The 21,199-nt window shown below is 34.6% G+C and overlaps 1 protein-coding gene across 4 annotated transcripts in view; it reads right to left on the bottom strand.

The window, feature by feature from the left end:
- The window catches only part of side-II (sidestep II transmembrane protein), a 252,789-nt gene that overhangs the window by 52,488 nt on the left and 179,102 nt on the right, over positions 1-21,199 (bottom strand). For all 4 annotated transcript variants that reach the window (XM_017637696.1, XM_017637711.1, XM_017637704.1 and 1 more), the window contains exons 10-14: positions 20,794-20,924; positions 14,219-14,378; positions 6,129-6,231; positions 4,880-4,991; positions 4,636-4,717 (exon numbers count right to left, since the gene is read on the bottom strand). In XM_017637696.1, coding sequence (XP_017493185.1) covers positions 4,636-4,717; positions 4,880-4,991; positions 6,129-6,231; positions 14,219-14,378; positions 20,794-20,924 — 588 coding nt within the window. The remainder of the gene's footprint in view (positions 1-4,635; positions 4,718-4,879; positions 4,992-6,128; positions 6,232-14,218; positions 14,379-20,793; positions 20,925-21,199) is intronic.

Below are 21,199 nucleotides of genomic sequence, written 5' to 3' on the forward strand. Positions count from 1 at the left end.
ACGCACCGTTGATAACCTCTTTTGACGCACCGTTGTTGACTTCTTTTGACGCACCTTTGTCTTTCCTTTGCCGCTCAACCTTATCTTTGCTCGCAACGTTTTCTTTGTCCGTAACGTTTTCTCTACCACTGCTCGCTCCATCTTCCGCCCCATTGTCTTCGCCCGGGCAGATTCCTCGGGCTTCTGCCGATAATTCGTTCAGTCTAGCAGCTAGCGACGCCTTTGCGCCGCTTGCGTTGACACCAACAGCAGCGCACCAGCTTTTCAATTGCAGAAGCGAGTACTTCTCAGAGTTAACTCCTTCGGACTCCATACTTTGTTCTTTTTGTAGGAATGGTTCTAACGACCACTTCTGATGAAATATGCACGCACCTTTGGTCTGGAAAATATCCTCTTACTTTGCTGCTCCAAGTATGTAAATGTGCACGTACTCCAAAATTATAGTTGTACACGTACTCCAAATTGTAGTTGTGCTGTACTCGACGTTTTAGCAAAATATATACTCACTGCAAATGGTGTTTTAAATTACCAAAGACTTCACGGCTTCGCTATTCGATCCAAAGTGATCTTTATTTCATGTTATTTTCTGACAAGCATTCTTACAGTTATGCCTTACGGTAGAAACACAAAATCACTTAAGGTCTAACCACATAATGCTTAATCTATTACTTAGAACAAAATCCTTACACTCTGTACAGACTACTACTACAAAGTCAAAGTGGGTTGGAATGCTAATTAAATTCCCTTTCATGGACAAATATTGCCATTGAGCCGGAATTCTACCATAGTAGTCTTAAAGATTTTGAGACCAGAAAGATGACCCACTGCTTAAAAAACAAAAAAAAACTGAAACCTCAATTTAAAATACATGGTGTCCTGCTACGATTTCTTATATTTTTTATGATTTTCTTGCAGCTATGTAGCCAAGTCACGTATTTATTTACCACAAACAGCAAACTGGGTGTAGTGCTATTCAAAATCTTTCATTTGGGCCTTAGTATAAATTTCCAGGTCTGAATAAAAACTCAGAATATCCGGATATCATAGTGTGTATAGTGTGTTGAAATTCGAATATCCGAGTAATATATAGATGCGTATACAACACTTCATTACAAAAACAATTGTTTTTATTGGAAATTTTTAGATTCGTATATCCGGTTATCCGGACAAGTGTACAGAGCTGAAATAAAATCATAACCAAATCTAAAAAATCATGCCAGGATACCATTCTTTCTTTTCTGGTTTATAAAAATTGGTTTCTCGTTAGAAATTTTTTTTAGGAACCGGTAGTTTGTTTTACTTTTTATTCGAATAGCACTATTATTGGCTTACATATTTTATCAATATCAAAAAGTAATTACGCTCTAAAAAGTGCATGGAAAACTACTATTGAAAAGTGTTTATTTTTCAACCAGAATCTGTTCAAGTATACGCACAAGATGTTCAAGATTTGATTTTGAACATGAGTTGTTTAAAATATACACATGAAATGTTTAAAATTACAAACATTTTGAAAGTAAAAATATATTTTTTTAAAATAATAAATACTAAGTGACAGGGGCGCACGCAGGAATATATTTTGTGGGGGAAAGGGTTTATACTTCTAAATATATATCATCAGCAAATACCGAAAATTCGCTCTTTAAAATACATTTATGAAAGTTTTATTTACAGTATGAAATAAATAAGCAAACTATTTAAAGTATCATCAATTGCATTTTATTTACATAAAATTTACAAAGAACTCAGACATTTTTAACCGGCTTCAAAAAAGGGGAGGTTATCAATTCATCGGAGTATTTTTACTTCTTTTATTTATTCCACCACATAACTTTGCACCGCGTGAACTGATTCCAATAATTATTTTTTTTTTTTTACCGGAAAGATGGTACCTTAAGGGTCGTCTCGTAATTTGGTTTAGATCCGATCATTAAATCATGAAAAAATTAACGGTTAAAGATGCACTCAACTTTCAAAAGTAATACAAAATTTTACAAAAGAATTTTAATATAAATAAATTAAATAATTTCACGAAATTTGTACACTTTTTTATTAATTTTCGTCGATTTCTGGTTTCTCATTTTTTAATAATTCGAATAACTAATATTTAACTGAACTTGTATTTTTATCATGTAGCTCATTTTGGTGGAACGAATTCGAAGTTAGCAAATTAAATCTTCGAATGCTTATTAAGTACATATCAGTGGTAAACTTTTTTAGGCTGTGAAGTGTAAAAAGCAACAGTAAGTGAGTATGCATTGCATATTTTTAAGACAATGTTTTCATTCGCAGTTAAACTTTAAAGAGCTCTCAAGAAAAAAAGAAAAATTCTTACAAAATGACGCACAAGAAATGGAAAAGAAAATTTTTTCTTTCAAAATTTCTTATATCATAATAAATTTAGCCCCAAAACCCACCCCTTGTGTGCGCTACGTGACAAATTTGATATGTAAAAGTAAACAGACATTGTTTAATTTTGCACACACTAGGAGAGGAAACTGGTTACCTCTCTTTATATGCGTAAATTTAAACATAACAAGAACAACAATATAACAATGGCAGTAATTTTCCTTGAACGAGAATTTCATAAGCTTCTCAACAGATTTTGATTGTAATTGAAGATATTGCTTCCATCGAAAGCGCTATGCTTAATTCGTTGAGAGTGTTCAAAACGCACGGTGTGGCAGACCTCTTATCCAAGAACATAACTTTATGCCTCGGGCAGCTTGGATTCAGAACAGGTATGTAGGGTTACAGTAGTATTAATGAATTAATCACTTGATTACAGCGGCAATGTATTATAAAATTACTAGGAATTTTTTTAGAACTTTGTTCCTGCAGCAATAATGCTTATCGCTATCCAAAGGTGAAAAGGTGCCTAGTCCACTTTTTATACCTTTCATGAGCATGAAATGGTATTATAACTTTGGTCCGATGTTTGTAAGTACCAGAACAAAAAGAGATAGACCCATTAAAATGTATACTTATATGATCAGAACGTCGAGCTGAGTTGATTTAGCCATGTCCGTCTGTCCGTCTGTCTGTCTGTTTGTATGCAATCTAGTCTCTCAGTTTTCGAGATATCCGGATCAAATTTGGTAGGTGGGTGTATTTTTATAATGTATTAATCATTTGTCGGAACCGGAAGAATCGGACCACTATAACATATAGCTCCCATACAACTGATTGTTCAGATATGAGATTTTTCGTTATAACTTCTCCATTTATGCAGCTACGAACATGAAATTTTGCAGTACTTGCACCCATTATCAACAGAATACTTACAGTGAAAATTACAAAGATCGGGTCACTATAACCTATAGCTCCCATACAACTGATTGTTCAGATATAAAATTTTGCGTTATAACTCCTCCATTTATATAGCTAGGAACATGAAATTCCGCACTGTTTTCAATAATTATCAACAGAAAACTTACAGTGAAAATTAAAAAGATCGGGTAACTATAACCTATAGCTCCCATACAACTGATTGTTCAGATATAAAATTTTGCGTTATAACTCCTCCATTTATATAGCTAGGAACATGAAATTCCGCACTGTTTTCAATAATTATCAACAGAAAACTTACAGTGAAAATTAAAAAGATCGGGTAACTATAACCTATAGCTCCCATACAACTGATTGTTCAGATATGAGATTTTTCGTTATAATTCATCCATTTATGTAGCTAGGACCATGAAATTTCGCGCTGTTTTCACTCATTATCAACAGAAGACTTACAGCGAAAATAACAAAGATCGGGTCACTATAACCTGCAGCCCCCATACAACTGATTGTTCAGATATGAGGTCTTTTATCATAACTCCTCCATTTATGCAGCTAGGAACATGAAATTTCGCACCATTTTCACTCATTATTAACAGAATACTTACAGTGAAAATAACAAGGATCGGGTGACTACAACATATATCTTCCATACATCTGATTGTTCAGATATGGGATTTTACTGTAAAACTCCTTTATTTGAACAGCTAAAACCGATAAATTTCGTAAGATATTTTATAAATAATAATACAAAGTCTACTGAGAAAATCGTCAAAATCTATGCTGTATAAGCTTTATCTCCTATAGCACTGATTGTTCAGATACCAGTTTTTGCGATATATCTCCTTTATGTAGGAAACTAAACCCAATAAATTGTGTTACCGGTTTACATACCGATCACATAGCAGTGAAAATCACTTAGATTGGTGCCATATAAAGTATATCTTCCATACCTCTGATTGTTTAGATGCGATTTTTTATATAAGTATGTAACTCCTCTATCGATGTATGCAGATGTATTCAAAAGCAGTAATCTGTCAAAGTAAAATTTGCAGATGTTCATGAAAGGTATGAAGCCTTCGGCATAGCCGAAGACAGCGCTGCTCTTACTTGTTTTAAATTTATTTAGTTTTTGATGCAGAAAGTCAAATAATACGAAACTACATCGAATTTTCGTCTGTCCGGCATTTTTTCTAAAAATGGACTTGGCATCTTTTCACGTTTAGACAACGTTATGCTTCTTTCTTGCTATACAACGAGTTCACTAAATACACACATATACATAAATACTTATATACTACATCGAACCATAAAACTTCCATAGAAAATTTACCATCAGTTTATACTTACCAGCTAGCACAACTTGAAACATGCAAGGTTGACTTTGTGTTCCAACTTCATTAGAAGCCCAGCATGATAAAGTGCCGTAATCCTAAAAGCAATAAGAACACAATAACATTGCCTTAAGAGTGAAATAAATGTTCAAAATCAAGTAAAATTAAATTTTTGAAAGAATTTTAAACTTAAGTTAAGCAATTCGAATTACTAGTTTTTTTTCATACACATTCAAATCGAAAAATAATTTCTTTCATACCTGGTCAGATACCGGTGTATATTTAAGAATACTTCTGCTGTCGTTTACACTAAAACGTTCACTGCCAACGTCCAAAGTCTCGCCTGAATTATTGAATTTCCAACGAAAAGTCCTGAAAGAATTTTAATATAAAAAGAAATTAATTGCCAAAATTTGTATGGCAGATCCTAATAAAATTCTATGGCTGCTATTTAATGTCAAAAGAGTACCTTAGCTAATTAATTTATGACCTTAGCTAATAACAGTTAACTTTAATTTATAAATCACCAAAACCAATTAATTAACATGCACGTACATATCTGTACATACATATGTACATACGCATTTTCTGAGTTCAATGCACGCTGATATGATCGTACATACATACATACATACAGTACACACAAATTTTACTGTGGGCTCCTTGCATTACCCGATGCCTCAAAATGCTGCTGCGATATTTGAATCTTGTCGCAATTATCGCTTCATCCACTGTTTTGTCTTCTCCTTCCCCCCTCACTGAAAATGTTGACGAATTACCAAGTTATACGTCATTTTGGCACTACGCACCAAAAATGTCTGCACCCAATTATAGATGATGAATGTGCTGCACGACATCCTTTCTCATCCTTTTACCCGAGTGTGCAATAACACATCTCAAATACGAATCGAACGCTAGTATAGGAATGTTCCTTTGAAGACGCATTCATCTGGTTGGTTAGAAGTTTTATTTGTGTGCGGCAAAGCAATTGGACAGCGAAAATTAATTACTATTTATTTCCGACTATTACTTCCACACGCTTTCTGCATATCGTTCTGACAAGGATATTCAAACACTTGCACATACACGCACGCATATGTAAAGTTTAATTAGACAAAGTTAGGCTGCCATCACAACGAGCAGGAAGTAAAACTTTCTCACTCGACACCCACTCAGGTGCGAATGCTGTCTTTTCCGTTGCGACTGTGCAGTCTTCTGCCCCTTTAGTTCATTACCTCACCTCTCGTTGCTGTGACAGCTGCCGTAGTTGTCTACAATTTAGGATACAAAGCATTTGCGTTGGTGCACACAAACATTTTTGCTAATTTCTATGATTGTTGTGCCTATTTGGCTTCGCTTGCTTTTTCTACATACACACATACATATGTAGGTAGGTTCTCACATGTGCATTCTCTGTACTCGTCCATCTTGTTTTACTCAAAGCTGACATTGATGAACGGGTTACACTATGCTTGATTATGGCATTGTCACGATGGTTGCCACACTTACCTGGGTGGTGGATCAGCCTGTATTTCACACGTGACTTCGACTGTTTCATCCTTTGAGGCGCCAATTAGTATGACACGATCCAAATGCTTACAGACAGGCGTATCTGTGGACATAAGGAAATTAGAAGGAAAAGAGAAAAGTTAAAGTAGATTAATGAGGACGTGTGTGTGCTCTTGGCTTTTTTTCTTGGATTCAAAGATTCTTTGGAGAGGAAATGAAAGGGTGGTGAATTCGAAATTAACACGAACGAATTAAACAGAAAAATAACAGTTTTCAATCTCATTCCAGAATTGTTACACTCCAAACTAAAATTATGAATTTAACACTCTGCGACAGTCGAAACCAGCCTAGATTTTGTCAACATTTTCTGAAAGTATATCCATCCTGTAGTCAAACACTCGATGGATTTGTAAAAGTTAGTTCATATTTTTATTCTATGGCCTACTAAAGTTTTCATGTCACGGCCTAGGTAGTTTTCAAAAAAGTGGCATCAAGTTTTTGTCTGAGAGACCGCTAGTAAAATTTTCCGAAGAATAATTTTGTAGGATATATCAATCCTCTAACAACCTTGGCAACTTGCTTTTTGCGGGGTTTTTTGAAGTAAGGGTAAAAACGACCCTTTCAGGCGGGAGCTAATGACGAATATAAAAACTCTTCCTCTTAATTACAAGGTTCTAGAGCCTCATAATACCAAAAGCAAAAAAAAAATTAAAAATCAAAAGTTGTTTTGCGCAGGTATTAGGACAACCTCAAATTTGTGCAATATATTGTACAAAGTTCCGCAAAAGCCTACTAAAGTTTTCATGTCAAGGCCTAGGTAGTTTTCAAAAAAGTGGCATCAAGTTTTTGCCTGAGAGACCGCTAGTAAAATTTTCCAAAGAATAATTTTCTAGGATATATCAATGCTCTAACAACCTTGGCAATTTGCTTTTTGCGGGGTTTTTTGAAGTAAGGGTAAAAACGACCCTTTCAGGCGGGAGCTAATGACGAATATAAAAACTCTTCCTCTTAATTACAAGGTTCTAGAGCCTCATAATACCAAAAGCAAAAAAAAAAAAAAAAATCAAAAGTTGTTTTGCGCAGGTATTAGGACAACCTCAAATTTGTGCAATATATTGTACAAAGGTCCGCAAAGGAGTAAAAGCACTCAAGAATACTCAATAAGTATTTCTCTAAGTTTGACGGAATAAAACTTTTATTTCATTGAAAAGGAACTTATGTACATATGTACAAAATAAATGATTTTAATTCAGATATGTTGGAATGAATATTTTATATCTTTTTAAGTATCTTTAGCTAAGTTTCTCCACGAGAAAAGAATGATATAAAGAAATTAAGAAAATTTTCAGATACAATTACAATATAAAGTACAAACGACCCGTTTTAAATAAACCTCCCCTGTTTTTCTGTCTTCAGTAGATCAATAAATCAAAAATCTACCCTTTACTGCAATAACAGCACACAAACTTTGGAAAAACTACGGCAAGAACCACCCTAATTGCCTTTTCAACTGCAACTTTTACGGACGCTTGTACAATATATTGTAAAAGACACACGATAACTCGAGAAAAATTGAGATATCTCAACGAAATTTGGTATGTAGGTTGCCCTTTATCCAAGGTAGGTTGGTACTGAAATCGGTCTTTAACCACGCCCACTTTCCATATAACGGTATTTTCGAAAAATGCAAAAACTGCGATATTTCAGTAAATATTAGATGCAAATTGTTGAAAATTTGTATGTGGAGTAGAATTGTGGTAAAAAATAATATTGTTATGAAATTTTTGGAAAATGGGTGTGACTCCACCCACTTATGATGAAATGCTGTATCTCAGTAGCCGCTTAACCAATCTTTCCAAACTCGGTACGATCCTTGCCTAGGGACTAGGTAAGAAATCTGTTGCAAATCTTTGAAATCGGGCAATAACCACACCGACCTGCCATATAACGGTAATTTACAGAAACACGAAAAGTGCCATAAATCAGTAACTACTGGAGCTAAGTCACTTAAAATCGATGATTGCAATAACCACTTAGCAGAAAATTATAATATTATAAATTTTTGGATAATGGGCATGGCGCCTCCCACTTATGACAACAAATGTGTATCTCGGCAACCGATTTATCAATTTCTACCAAACTCGGTGCACTTAATAACCCTGGGTCGGAAAATAAATTCGTTAAAAATTATTCAAATCGTACTAAAATTACACCCGGTTCCTATATTACGGTAAATTTCAGAAATACGAAAACTGCGATATCTCAATAACTGAGGACACTAAATTACTCCAAGTTAATAGTTACAGCAACCTCCTAACAATAAATAAGACTGCTATAGACTTTTAGGAATTGGGCGTGGCACCGCCCACTTTATGACTACAAAGGTGTACCTCGGTAACTTCTTAATCGATTTGTACCTAACAGGTTCAATTTTATCATTAAGTCTAACTCTGCATAGTATCGAAAACGATTGAAATCCCCCTACTTATCATTCAAAGGTAGTTCAGATAAAGATGAAACGACGATATTTGATACCTGCGCCGGGTATATAAAGTTCGGTTTCGCCCGAACCTCTACTTTTTACTTGTTTGTACAGTAAATTACCACCACTTGCATGTCACTGGAATTTTATAAAATGGCCTACTTTTAAATTCAATTCTAAAAATGTTTTTGAAACGTTTTCGATTTTGAAATTTACGTAAACTATTCGGGACAGTCCAAAACTTCATAAAGTTTAATTTGTTTTCAAAAATGTTAATACGATTTTTAGTAGCACGCTTCCAATGTTACAAATAATTAGATGTACAGTATATTGTACAAATACACGGAAAGGGATATATATCTTAGCCTTTAATTTCGCTTAGACATTTATTTTCACAATGTGTTCCACTTTTTTTAAAACTACGTATGCCGGTACATGAAAGCTTTAATAGGCCATCCAATAAAAATACGAACTAGGTTTTGCAAATCCATGCTTCCATCAAGTTGGTAGAAGTCACTGGAAAAACATAGGCTTATTTTAACCATGGAATGAAATGGGCAGAAATATTTAGAAGAACACAGGATCGTACGACGTCTTCCGCAGCTGACCAGCAAAGAAGCGAAAGATAAGCATCGGATTTGGAGCTAGAGAGGATTGGGACCACCTGAGAGGTAACACCTTTCCTTTAAAAAAATAATTATAGAAATCGGTTAATGTGGTCCAAACATACATAAAAAATAAAATTAAAATAAAATCTAAAAAAATATTCCTACGAATTGATAACCTTCTCCTTTCTTTGAAGCAGAGCTGGGCACTTTATAATTACGATTGAATTTTGATTACTTAGGATTACGATTATTGTAATTGTAATCCTTAAATTTTTCAGAATAACGATTACTGTAATTGTAATTATAACATGCTTGATTGCGAATAATTTAATTGTAATCCTTAAAATTTGACAATTACGACTACTGTAGTCGTAATCGTACTTTTTATACCCGAGCGCACTTGTGCACAAGGGTATATTAATTTTGTTCACATAACGGTTGTTTGTAACAGCCAAAACGAATCGAGATAGATATAGACAAATGTATACATAAATGATCAGGATGAAAANTACCAAACTCGGTGTGGTTATTGTGCTTGCCACATATAAGCAAAACGTTGAAAATTATTGAAATCGGACTAAAATAACGGCCGCTTCTCATATAACGGTAAATTTCAGAAATGCTTGAAACTTCAATATTTCGAAATTGAAGGACGCTAATTTACTCAAAATTGATACACCCCGGCTTACCATCTAGCGGAAGGTTTCGGAAAGGTGAAAAAACATATTTAATACTTGCGCCGGGTATTTAATGTTCGGCTCCGCCCGAACTTAGACTTTCTTACTTGTTATGATTACGATTATAGCAATCGTAATCCTAAAAATTTCAGGATTACAATTACCGTAATTGTAATCATGAAAATGAGGATTACGATTACAGTAGTCGTAATCGTTAAATTTTTAGGATTACAATTAAAGTAATCGCAATCATGCAATTCATGATTACTATTACAGTAATAAAGAAATTAGTTTTGCTTAGAGCAAATATTGATTTGTATAGACTAAAATGGATTTAAATTATGCATTCGCATATTTGTTTGAAATTGGTGTAATATTCTACACAGACTCGTGGTCACAGTATTTCCAACAAAGTTTGATTTTGATTCGCTGTCCACCTGGATGTTGTCACACAAAGGGGAGGGACCTACAGTTTTACGCCGACCCGAAAGGCGATTGCATTTTTAGGAGAAGCTGTTTTTGATGACAGAAATACATTTGGAGGTTTGCCATTGCCTGTCGAGAAACGACCGCTATTTGAAAAAAAGTTCTTTGTTTTTTTTTTGTTTTTTTTTTTTTTGATGTTGGGTTGAACAGGGCTTGAATACAGGCGCACACTGCTAACCACTGCGGCCGCTGTGTAACTGTATTATTTCAACTTTAAATCAATTTTACATACTTTTCGGTGAAAGTTCGGCTCATTTACAAAACTAAAAAAACCTCTATAGAATATCAGAAAATCGCAATCAGCTTTTTCTTGATTACGATTACGTTAATTGTAATCATAATATTTTTACGATTACAATTAAAGTATTCGTAATCATAATTTTAATGATTACAATTACTGTACTTTTAATCTTAAAATTTTTAGGATTACAATTACTGTATTTATAATCATCTTTTCCATGATTTCGATTACAGTAATCATAGTCCCTTAATTTTTAAGATTACAATTATTATAATCACAATGGTAACATTTAGGATTACAATTAAAGTAATCGTAATCGTATATAATTTAAGGATTACAATTACGCAATCGTAATTGAAATGTAATCGTAAACAAAAATTACGCAGATCTGGGGGAAAATACCACTGCCACTTTTCAAAACGCTTCATTTCATGAATTCGCAAATTATGCATAAAGGGAACCATTTTTGATTTCATGAAATGAAGAATTCATGAATTTTGATGTAGTTTGGAACGAATTTCCGTCATCCCTTGTCAAATTTAGTTTGGAGACAAACCGGTTTCGGCGGTGTACTATCTTCAGTGTCATTTTTCGTTCTCATGAATTCTGCCGCATAAACGTAGCAGCGTTGCCGTTTTGCTTAAATTTAAGCAAAATTGCTTAAGTTTTTCCTGCGTGTTAAAATGTTAAACTTTTCTTCGTTTTGCTAAATATTTTTATCTAAATAGTCAAAAAGGATAATTTTCCTCAAAAATTCATAATCAGAAGAGTTACCATTTCAATACATTTTTTACATTTATTTTAGGGAGACTGTCATCCAGATCCCACATAGAGTTCCAGCAATTGTTGCTCTACGCAATTCCTGATCTGCGGTCGTCGCATTTTCAAACCTCCTAGTGTACTTCTGGCATGAAATCGCTTCTGATAAAACCCATTTGCCGTTCGGAGGCGACCTTTAGGTCCCTTCATTTGCATTACAAGATCAACACACACATTATGGATAACATGATGCCAAAGTCGTTTTTTGCATGCATTCAAAAAACTAGCGAAGGGACAGATAACTATTATAGGAATATGTATAGAAAGCCTGACAGAATGTGTAATAGTTTTCAAATTTAGCAACTGTTAGGCCCGACTTGAGATGGCCTACTTAAGTAAAGATTGTTGATTGATTTCCACTATTCATTTTCAGATCATACATTTAGTCTGCACTTAAATGGCTAATTTTGCTATTTAAATATGAGATACATATGCAGCCCTGTGTTTATACCAAACAACCAAGATTGATTGGTAGGTTGTTTAATCAATCCCACCAAATCCCTCCTAAATGAATCAGGTGTTCAGCAAAAAATGTAAACAAACAAGCCAATGCAACAACAATTTCAAGGAATAAGCAGCAGTGCTGCCAATTGTTTGGCATATTTAAACAAAGTTGATCTGAATCCCAACGAAATCTAAATGGCATTTAGACAACAATCTATAATCAAACTTAAGTTCCGTTTAAATATCCATTCGAAATTGGCCCTTAGACTATACAATCATTACTTTTGACGACAAAACTCAGCCTTAGAGAGCCCTTACTTACTGACTTGCTTACTTTTTATTTCTATTACCAAGCTCAGGATGAAACAAACAGTAACGCCAAGCATTTTCGTTTTAATAAGACCTGTTAAATAAGTTGCTTAATTTTAATGGGATTTGTTCAACTTTTTGAAAGACTTTGTTAAACTTTATTTTCGGGCGCGGCAGCACTGAAACGTAGTAATAGCTTCCCGTAACGTATACGCCCAGTAGCACCATACACAGTCATCTAACACGTTTACACGCACGCCTTAAATTAAAAGCCATAGTATTTAAAAGTCATTAAATATTGACATTTAAGATTTTTACACAGTATTCTTTAATAATAATAATAATAATAGATTTGCGCTTACACATATGTTAGTGTTTGGCCGAGCTTCTCCTCCGACTTGTAGCGTGCGCCTTGATGTTGTCACACAAAGCGGAGGGGCCTACAGTTTTACGCCGACTCCGAACGGCGATTGTATTTTTATGAGAAGCTGTTTTTCATGGCAGAAATACACTCGGAGGTTTGCCATTGCCTGCCGAGGGACGACCGCTGTTAAGAAAAAACCTTTTTTCTATCCTTTTTGCGATGTTGCTTTGACCAGGGCTTGAACCCAGGCGTAGCGGAGTGGAAGCGCGCACTGCTTGCCACAACACCACAGCGGCCGACGTAGTATTCTTTATGCACATATTTATATACTACTTTCTTCATGTATGTATATAACATTTTTATAATGAATTTCTAGTGCGCCAATAAAAATTATAAAAATGGAATTTTAGTTTTGCAAATCATAGTCATCTTTTATTTATTGTAATTTTTTCCTTTCGTGGCACACTAGTTTTATTACATTAGATTTGTTTCGTTTTTCGTACAAAATGCTGCAATTTTTTTTAAATTTCGTGTGAACCTTTGAAATTGAAAATTACTCAAAGATATTTAAAAACACAATCAGGATTTTTTCGAGTGACAATGGAATTTTAGTTTCGCAAATCATAGTCATCTTTTACTCATTGAAATTTTTTCATTTCTTGGTTAGCTCAGTGGTTAGCGTTGCCAAATTCGCGCATTGATGATGTGGGTTCAATTATTGTTGAAGTCTAAAGAAAGAAGTCAGATTACGAGATATGGCAATATCCGAAGTCGCAACAATAACTGTTTTGTTGCTTTTCCATTTTTTCAAACAAACAAGTCGTGCGAAAAAGCCCAATAACATTGTTAAAAGTAAAAAGTTCACACTTTAAACAATGTTTATGTGAGGTGTTGCTAACACATAACGGATTAAAGTTATTGCATTTTGATATGTTGGTTGAAGTTAAGTTTCCACATGTTTATGGAAGTACAGCCGAGGACAGAACTGTCCTTACTTCTTTTATTTTAAGTTCGAATTTCGTTTTCGCATTTGCATGAATCTCTTTAAAAAGCTTTGTTACACTGATGTTTACGTAATGAAAAAAGAAGAAATTTTGCAATTCTCTATTAATGAACCGAATCGTGCCGGCACAGTCACGTACATACATTTACATAAATACACGCGTACGAATATGCTTAAAAGCTTTCACTCTTTAACCTGCTCACAATAAGACGTAGCACCTCTAACCAATATGTAAATAACTGATTTTACTGAACAATACTAACAAAAACAACAATACACAGCACGAAAGGCATTTGTGAAAGAGAAGAACCTATGGAAATCTGCTGCTGATTCTGTTTACGATGTTTCCAATCTAAGTAACAAAGTTTCGGACAGATACTGATTAAGAATACCTGATGCACAGCAGGCGACCAACAGCTAACAGTAATAGAATTTTTGTGGCAAGGCGATGAGGAGAGTGAGGACGAACTGAATGCATACATATGTATAAAAGTTATAACTAAGCAGTTGAATGGAAGCGAAGTTGAGTGAAAAATGTTTTAGGATGTGGCAGGAGAAATGTGGAGGGAGAAAAGTTAAATCTTTGTAAACACTTGTTTTCGATGGGAAAATGGAGAATTATGATAGATGGCCTTCGGCATTTTGCATTCTACTTACATTTTACACGCAGCGGTAGCTGGTTGCTGACAGTTTCACCCTCGTCGTTGATGGCGCTGCAAGCATAATTTCCTGCATAGTGTTTAGTAATTTTTTGTAGCACCAAACTCTGATTGGAGCGAATGACGCGCGCCGAGGTGTTGTGTTCGAGGTGAATGTTCTTGAAAAATTCAGAAAAAAATTGTTAAGTTTAGTTTTTTTTTGTTAGTACGGAACTCACGATAAAGCAGATTACGTATATTTATACATACATAAGTACTTATGTACTTAGGTAGAATGGTATTTACATGTGCATACATATACGGCGATTCCATATTAACTATATGATGCTATTCCGCGTGATGGCCTTTGATTTAGCTCAAATATTTCACACGGCCTGATTTCATACTTCAACTAACAGAAATGGACTTAATTTTTTTTTTTTAACTATGTGCGTTAAAAATATCAACAAAACATGCTATATATATACACCAGGTTTATTACACCCCTATGCTGTAATCCGAATGTTTGTAGTTACGAATTCGTAGCTCCGTTCCGAAAATTCGAAAATTGGTATGCTGTTATCCGACCGTAACTATCAGCGGCACTGCCTGCTAAAAACGTGAAATTCGAAATTTTTAATCAGCTGCTTTGGCAGAAACAAATCAAAATAAATATAATCGCAAGTTAATAGTGAAATTAAAAAAATTAGATCAATCATTATTTGAAAAGACTTATCCTTAATTAAGTAAAATACAGAGGAGTCAGTGCACTTTTGCCCCAGGAGGAAGAACAGCTAACAGTTGCATTAATATACAAAGGAGATGGCTAGAAGATTGTTCTGATCCATTTAACTTAAACGATAAAATATAAGCTTGCTTCCTTTTAAGGGCCTACATTTCACTAGATATTGTGCCGCTTTAATTCTTGCGCTTAAACTCTTCCCAAAATTCCACAACATCCCCTTTAGCTCCTTTTACAAAGCTTCGACCAATGTCCGGCCTTTCGCTCATGCATTCCACCAATTTTTCGTATTGCGAGCGATTTGTTGTGATCTTCGACCTGATAATTTTGTAAACATTTAATAAATTGTTTTTCTATTCACACTTCAACTTACATACATATTTATGCGTTAACACACTTTATTTTATTGATATTTTAAAACAATTTGCTTCGCTCCGACATGAACGACAGCTACGTCGGATTCAGGCATACCAACATTACGAATTTCGAAGATGACCCACGAATTTCGAAATTACGATACGAAAACTCGGATTTCAGCATACCAATTTTACGATTCGTAGCAAAATCGTATCTACGACGGATTACAGCATAAGGGTGGTAGTTAACGAAACTCTTTATAAATTCGCTATTTCTTGTGTGAATTACAAAAGTTGAGTATCATTGGAAAAACAATTAATCAAACTTTCTATCTGTGATTTTTAATTTTTTAAATTACGATCCATATTTATATATATTCCCACTTAATTTGAACAAATTATATTCAGCAAAAATACTCAAAAAATATCCTAACCAATAACATTTTTTCCGAGATCTAATCTCCAAATTTCGAACTTATACATTTTTGAAGTTTCTCCAGAAAGTGAAAGCAGAAAATTGTTTCTCGGTCGAGCTCAAATGCAAGATAATTACTTCACAAAAGGCACATCCACGAAAACCGCTTTACAATCTTTTTTTGGGTTGGTTGAATAGAGCTTATATGATAAGGAATATGCTTTTGTAGACATAGAACGCGCCTTCAGCAACATCAGTGCAAGCGCCATTATCGGTGCCTCAGAAGATTTTGGTGTTGACCCTAACGTGGCCGCTCTGTTCGAAACTTTACTCGTCATACCGAAGATAACGGCTAGGTTAGGCAACACTACATTAAGGTATCCATAGGCAACCCTCAGGAAGGCGTTCTCTTCCCCCTTCTCTGGGCTCCTTGCTACTGACTCTATAGGAAAATGCCTACATACACATTATAGGCATTCTGCGCGCTAATACGTCAATGATTAGAAACTGGACAGAGAGTAAGGGACTCGGAATAAACCCCGATAAAACTGAAGTAATTGTCTTCACAAAGAAACATAGGCTCAAATGGGAAAATGTATCCCCGCTAGTTTTCAAAGTTGTGGAGATTACTTTGAAGGATAATTTTAAATATATAGGACTCATATTAGATAGGAAGCTTACGTGGAAACCTAATACAAAGGAAAAAGTTAAGAAGGCCAACGTTGCATTATACACATGCAAATAAGCTGGGGATTAACGTCCCGTATTATATATTGCCTTTGCGATTCTTCAGTATCAACTCCAAAGACAAGTTTCCTAAACTTTCTAAGTAAGGTCCAAAGAGCAGCGTTTTTGTGAATGTCGGGTACTTTAAAGACCATCCCAAACAAAGTGCTAGCAGTACTAACCAATTTTCCTGCAGTAACTTTGTTAGGAAACCACGTGGAAGCATCGGCGGTTCGGTCACGCTTCTTTACTTCACACTATGGGTAGCTCTTTAAGACAAACAAGACCATGGAGAAAGGAGGGAACTCAATTTTTACATGGATGGATCTAAGCTAGCCAACAGAGTTGGCTACGGAGTTTTTTCTAAATAAATATGACTGGAATTATCCGTCCGTATTCCGGACCACTGCAGAGTTCAGAGTGTAGAGAGAAGTCAGGCAGAAGTATCAAATTCATGGCGTGACGAAGGCTGTGGTTAATATCTTCTCGGATAGCCCGGCTGCCATCAAATCAATGAACGCGGTAATGCTAAGATCAAAGATTGCACAGGGATTCCTGGCAGCTCTAACTGATATACTGAGGCCAATAGTTCATGGTTAGTCGAGGACAACTGTACAACAACTAGGCTAATATGGCCGCATAGAGACGACATTTCGAACTTCATGCCTCGTGTAACCGGTCACCTACCTGCTAAATAAAAAAGGTAGGATGCTTATCAGAAGAATATTTTAACTAATATAAGAAAGGACCTAGGCCTCAATTTGACATAAAATATTTTTAATTAATTGAAAACTATTGGCAATTTGTGCATCGCTCCTACTACCACTGACGCACAAATGCAAAAATGTAGAAAAATAAGAGGAGTGGTCATGATTTGTTTAAACTTTACTCCTACAAAGATTTTTTAACGGTGATTTTAAAATTGGAATCGGGTTTTGTGCACGCGGTATATACCAATTTTCAAAAATCCGAATTATTAAAAGAGAAAGAAATAGTGAAGTGAGATATAAGCAATTTTTTTGACCCAACTTGGCTTTTTATCGATATTTACCTCGCCCTTAATTAAAAAAAAAAAAAAAAAAATTTAATTTGTAGATCCATTTCTCTCAGTTTTAATATGAAATTAGTATATTAGCAAAATTTGAACCAAATCAAAGGTAATGGCGCAGAGTCTTGCTACTTGTTTAATTTGGAAGCCGTTTATACATATTTATGTGTTTGTATAATAAATATAGATAATAACAACTGTTACTCTCAGTCTTGCCAGCAGAGTATGTGGAGAATTTTCATTTATTCAAAGTGCTTTCGGTCGGTGGTAAAATATTTACGGAAATTCTCAATGGTTTGAGGGTATTCCCAATTGCAGCAAACTAAAAGATAGATGAACATGCACGCATACGTACTTACACACATACATATATTTACATATATATACAACCACATTTTGCTACCTTAATATAGAAAGGCCCTATCACACAACGTCGCTGAAATATAAAAAGTCGTAACTAACTAAAATTCCAATATTCACTTTTTGACTGCTTATAATGCATTTCAACGAATTATAAGTCCCCACATCGTTTTACGCAATAACAAATTTTGGTTAGTTACGGTCTTTTTTGCGATTTAGCGATAATTTGAGATAGTGCCTTTACACATTAAGGTAACGATCAACATACATATGTATCTACAAATGTGCACGAAATCTACACACTTGGTAAGTCGGAGACAGCCCCAAAGCGCAGTCTATGAGCGCAGTGCTATCCACGTCACTACCCAAGCTTTGTGTTATTTTAGCTGTGCGTATTTAAACATGTACAGATATATGCATATGTAAGTAGGAGCTTCCGTCATTCTTGTCCCCAACAACTTAAATCTGCTTTTGCCTGAGATCTATACTCAGACGATTTAATAAACTGTCTCCTAGCTATTATCCCATTTCCGGTATCACGCATAAAAGCGTGGAAATACCTAAATAGTTACATACTTATACATATATACATATATATATATATATCTGCGACGGTTTAATTTGTCTGCATGAATGTATGCACATGTACACAGTGGTGGATACAGGGGAGGGGCGATGGGGGCGATCCCTCCCACCCAGAGCTGGAAAAAAATTTCGGTTAAATATATTAAACAAATTAAAACAAATTTTTTTTATAATCTTCAATCATAATCCTTTTTTAGGCTTGCACAAGATTATTTATAGAATAAGAAAGCATGTAAATCTCTTAAATTAAAAAATACAACAATGGGTATGCAAATACTATGAATTTATAGACCTTGTCATAACTTTACGGCATTTACATTTTGACAAGATTTGACCATTTGTATTAATATTTTTTAATTTTCATTATTTATTTAAAAAAATATAGTACAATCTTTAACAAAAACCTTATAAATCCAAGCTTGAATCTCTGTGCAACGTTCTAAAAAATTAACAAACTTTCGTAAAAACTTCGAACTTTTATTTAAGGAACTTTTTAATTCGATTTTTAAGAAATATTTTGAGGCAGCAGTTGTTTAGCCCATTCAATTTTACTGCAAGTTTAAAGTAACTGTTTTTTGGCCTTTTTTTTTGTTTGTTGACCATGTTAGCCATTTTATTTCATACAAAACATTTGCGACGATTTTTTTGTTATATGGAGAAAATGAGCAACATCTTCGACGAAAAAAATTCCCAAAAATCAATGGTACTTGAAATCGAGCTACAGAACTGCATACTCAACGTGTTTCTAAAAAACTAAATTAAATTATTAATTAAAAAGCTAGAAATTTTTACAAAGTTTGTTGATTTCTTTTTTAATTTTGCACAAAGATTGAAACTTGGACTTATATGGTTTCTGTTAAAAATATGCTATACCTTTAAAAAAACAATAATTAAAATTAAAAATTTTAAAATAAATAGTGAAATATTGCCAATATGTGAGTGTCGTAAAGTTATGATAAGAACTATATGTATGCATGTCGAATCAAACTTTTCGATACTACTTATTGTCTATTTCCGCAGCGAATGTAGAAAATTTCAGACTCAACTGGGTAACCAGACATTCGTAGGGGGATAATAGCAAAATGCGTAGAAAAAGCGCTTGCCGCTAAGAAATTATACTATTTGGACATTGTCCTTCCTCGGAGAGCGGATAGATGAAATTTTCGGGCTAATTATCGTGCATCTAGCGCCGAAGATTATTGTCCAAAGGTAATATTTATACCGCTATTGAATAATATTTAGATCGATCTCCGATAAGGATTGCCGAAATATAAATTACATAAGCATTTTTGAGTTGAACTATTACATTCATACATATTAAATTAGGGAATGTAATACGCTACAAAAAGACGCTATCAGTTTGGAAGAGGAGTAGAAAGTGTGGTCAGAACGATGAACAAATGAGGTAAACGAAAAGCCATTCCTAAAATCACCAGTAGCAGTTCTTGGTAAATGGGACAACGAATATGCTTTTCCGTTGATTAACAAACTTCTCCGCATTCTGACTACACTTCTAGCTAGTGAGGCTACTTCAGAAGGAAGTTACCCTTCACCGGTTAAAAACATGGTTCCATAGTACCATCAATGAAAAAAGACTGATAGGTCTGGCACTTTTACACGTACACTTAGGGCCAGTTTTTCAGCGCACGGTCGTGGTTTAAACTTTATTTAAATGCCCGAGCTGGCTGTTTAAACTAAGATTAGCAGATCAAATGTCGGCCAGCTCTTCATTTTAAATTCTGTTTACGTAATATAAGTTTAAACTGCCTCTGAAACTGGCCCTTAGAAATTGATATTGACACTGAACGGATAATACAAAGATTTCCAAAATGAAACCGCAAAATTATGTTTGCAATTTATAATCAAAATTCCGAACAAGTTGTTAAGTTACTTAATTACATCCCTCATAAGCAAAAAATAAGTATTTATGTAATATACACAAATATATACGGCTTTAATAAACCCAGAGCATAACTTTTTATCTTGTGCTTTTTTACAAAATAGTTTTATTGTTTTATTACATGGGACTCTATAAATGGATCTTGCGCCACAACATGAAACTTACTTAAAGTAAAATTATATCAAAAAACATTTTAATTCGGACTTCATAAAAATTACTAGAACCTCTATAAGTGTGAAAAATAAAGGAGGGTTCAAGCCGGTTGGATGCTTGTAGGTCATATAGCTTCGATCAGTCACTCCGCTGTGAATCAAGTTAGATGCCTGTAATTTAACATTATTCGACAAGTCGATTCCAATCGCCCCTCCCCAAACAAAATCCTGTATCCGCCATTGCATGTACATAGGTGTGCATTGGGGTTATGTGCATTCTCCACACTCATACTTATAACAAATTACTTACATTATGTAACCACAAGAGCTTCCGCCATTGAGGATTCGATTGTACGTGACACTCAAAATATACATCATCTCCTTCCTTTATATCGTCGGGTGTGAGTGTAGACCCCAGTCGCAGCGTTACCAAAGGCGGATCTGTATACGGTTAAGTCATTAACCGAGGAAAAAGAAGAAAATGGTGGAATATAATTTATATATGCATGTATGGATAAAGTGCTATGAAATAGATTTTAAAATTAATGAAATTAATTACAAAGATATTTTCAGTCGATTTAACTCTATCTTACGAAGATCGACTCATTCGAACTAGTTCGATACGAAGGCAGTTTGATAATTCAGTGAGTTTTTGAGTTGCAACTATGGATACTACTGCCATTTTTGAATGTGCTCGAGGACCACAGTGATCTGAG

Source organism: Rhagoletis zephyria, unplaced genomic scaffold (assembly GCF_001687245.7).
Source record: "Rhagoletis zephyria isolate East Lansing unplaced genomic scaffold, Rhagoletis_zephyria_1.1 Rzeph_scaffold_00134, whole genome shotgun sequence".
Taxonomy (NCBI): Eukaryota; Metazoa; Arthropoda; class Insecta; order Diptera; family Tephritidae; genus Rhagoletis; species Rhagoletis zephyria.